The sequence below is a fragment of the Danio aesculapii genome, chromosome 20 (genome assembly GCF_903798145.1).
Source record: "Danio aesculapii chromosome 20, fDanAes4.1, whole genome shotgun sequence".
NCBI classification, from domain to species: domain Eukaryota; kingdom Metazoa; phylum Chordata; class Actinopteri; order Cypriniformes; family Danionidae; genus Danio; species Danio aesculapii.
The window spans coordinates 46946638-46948464 of NC_079454.1; the positions used below are offsets into that span (position 1 = coordinate 46946638).

The following is a 1827-nucleotide window of genomic DNA, read 5'->3' on the forward strand; positions in this document are numbered from 1 at the left end:
ATGAAGCTTACAGCATTGAACCAAACTGATGTCTGTCAGCAATACTCGTGTCCAGAGAGATCTGTTTCTTTATCTGTCTATGTGATTCTGTATGTGGCCGCAGCAGCTGTGGCTCTTCTGACCGTGTGTGGAAACCTGCTGGTCATCATCTCTGTTAGTCACTTCAAGCAGCTCCACACACCTGCCAACATCCTCATCCTCTCTTTGGCTGCGTCTGATCTGCTGGTGGGAGTTTTTGTGATACCACTTCATTTGTCTTTGCTCATTGAATCATGCTGGACTTCTGGACCGATCATGTGCTCAATTTTTAAGTTTGTGAATTATCAAGCAACAAGTGTTTCTGTTCACACTGTGGCTTTAATAGCTGTCGATCGCTTTTTGGCTTTAAGTTTTCCCTTTTTTTACTCTGAGAAAATCTCACTCAATGTGGTCTGCATAGCAGCTTTGCTAAACTGGTTATTTTCACTCATTTATAACGTCACTCTTCTGTATGTTAATGGAAACTTCACTGATGTTGTGTGTCCAGGAGTGTGTGTTTATAATCTTGATGGGATTTCATCAATCGTTGATCTCCTGATTGTGTTTCTAATGCCGTGTACACTCATTATAATATTATACACTCATGTTTTTGTCATTGCTAAGAAACATGCGACTGCTATAAGAGCCCTTCAGGTTCACAACAGCACAGAATCCTCGAAAAACAAAATCAGCGACAAATCAGAGAGAAAAGCTGCGATGCTGCTGGGGATTCTGGTCTTTGTGTTTCTGCTGTGTTTGCTGCCGTATTATATTACGTCTTTAGTGATTCCATATGGCAGTGTTATATTTTATGTCATAGATGTTGCTGTGATATTTTTCTTCCTGAACTCCACCATTAATCCCATAATTTACGCTTTATTCTACTCCTGGTTTAGGAAAAGCTTAAAATTAATTTTCACATTTAAAGTGTTTCACAAAGACTCCTCGCTGATGAATGTGATGTAAGTTATCTAATGGGAGACAGAAATCTTTATTGCTGTAAGGTGAATTTTGCCTACAAGTTATGTTTACTGCATTATTTTGTGCTGCAGAATATGATAGAGAAGGTTTTTTGCTTCTGTGTTACACTTTTAACTCACTTGTTTTGTTTATCAGATAAAATTGTTGAACAATGTTTTCATTAGAACAAATTATTACATGTTTATCATATAAATACATTATTATCATATAGAGTAAAAAGATGAATGAGTCTCATATAAAAGTATTAGTATTTATAGGCCTTTTTTTATTTTCACATGTCAAAATGAATGTCCTGTGGCATCACTGGAAATAAAATGCAGTATTTGTGCCATTTGTTTTGATGTTTTGTAGTGAAATTTCACCAGTGATTGGAGAGTAATGAAACACAATTACTTTAATGTATAATTACTAAAATTGTCATGCACAAGGCAATGATCAGAGCAGAGAAATAATCATTATTCTCTGCGACCATAGAACACACCCTAATCTATGTCAAAAATATCACACACAACAGCAAGCAAGGTCTCAGTTGAGGCTTGTGCACAACAAATGTTCATAAATCAGCTTGTACAGATGCCGAGTCAGACCTTTGGAACGTGCTTCGTAAAATTTGCAGCTGTTTTTTTAGATGGCTTTAAATGAACTTTCTAGATGAGCTATTGAAGAGATGTTATAGAAGAACCACTCCGTGAATAGTTCTAAAAGGAACCACATATTGTTCTTAGACTGAAGCACATTTGAATGCTCTATAGAGCCTTTTTACACTGTAAAGATATATATATATCTAATATATAATGTAAACATTTTGGGGGATGTTAAATGGAACGG

The 1827-nt window shown here is 36.1% G+C and overlaps 1 protein-coding gene across 1 annotated transcript; it reads left to right on the plus strand.

Annotated features, from left to right (window-relative positions):
- LOC130213570 (trace amine-associated receptor 13c-like) lies at positions 1–984 on the plus strand. The gene has a single exon (XM_056445289.1). The coding sequence runs from the start codon at positions 1–3 to the stop codon at positions 982–984; it is 984 nt and encodes a 327-aa protein (XP_056301264.1).
- The last annotated feature ends 843 nt before the right edge of the window (positions 985–1827 follow it).

Excerpts from the sequence above, each read along its gene's own strand:
- LOC130213570 (XM_056445289.1), top strand. The coding sequence starts at position 1 with ATGAAGCTTACAGCATTGAACCAAACTGATGTCTGTCAGCAATACTCG.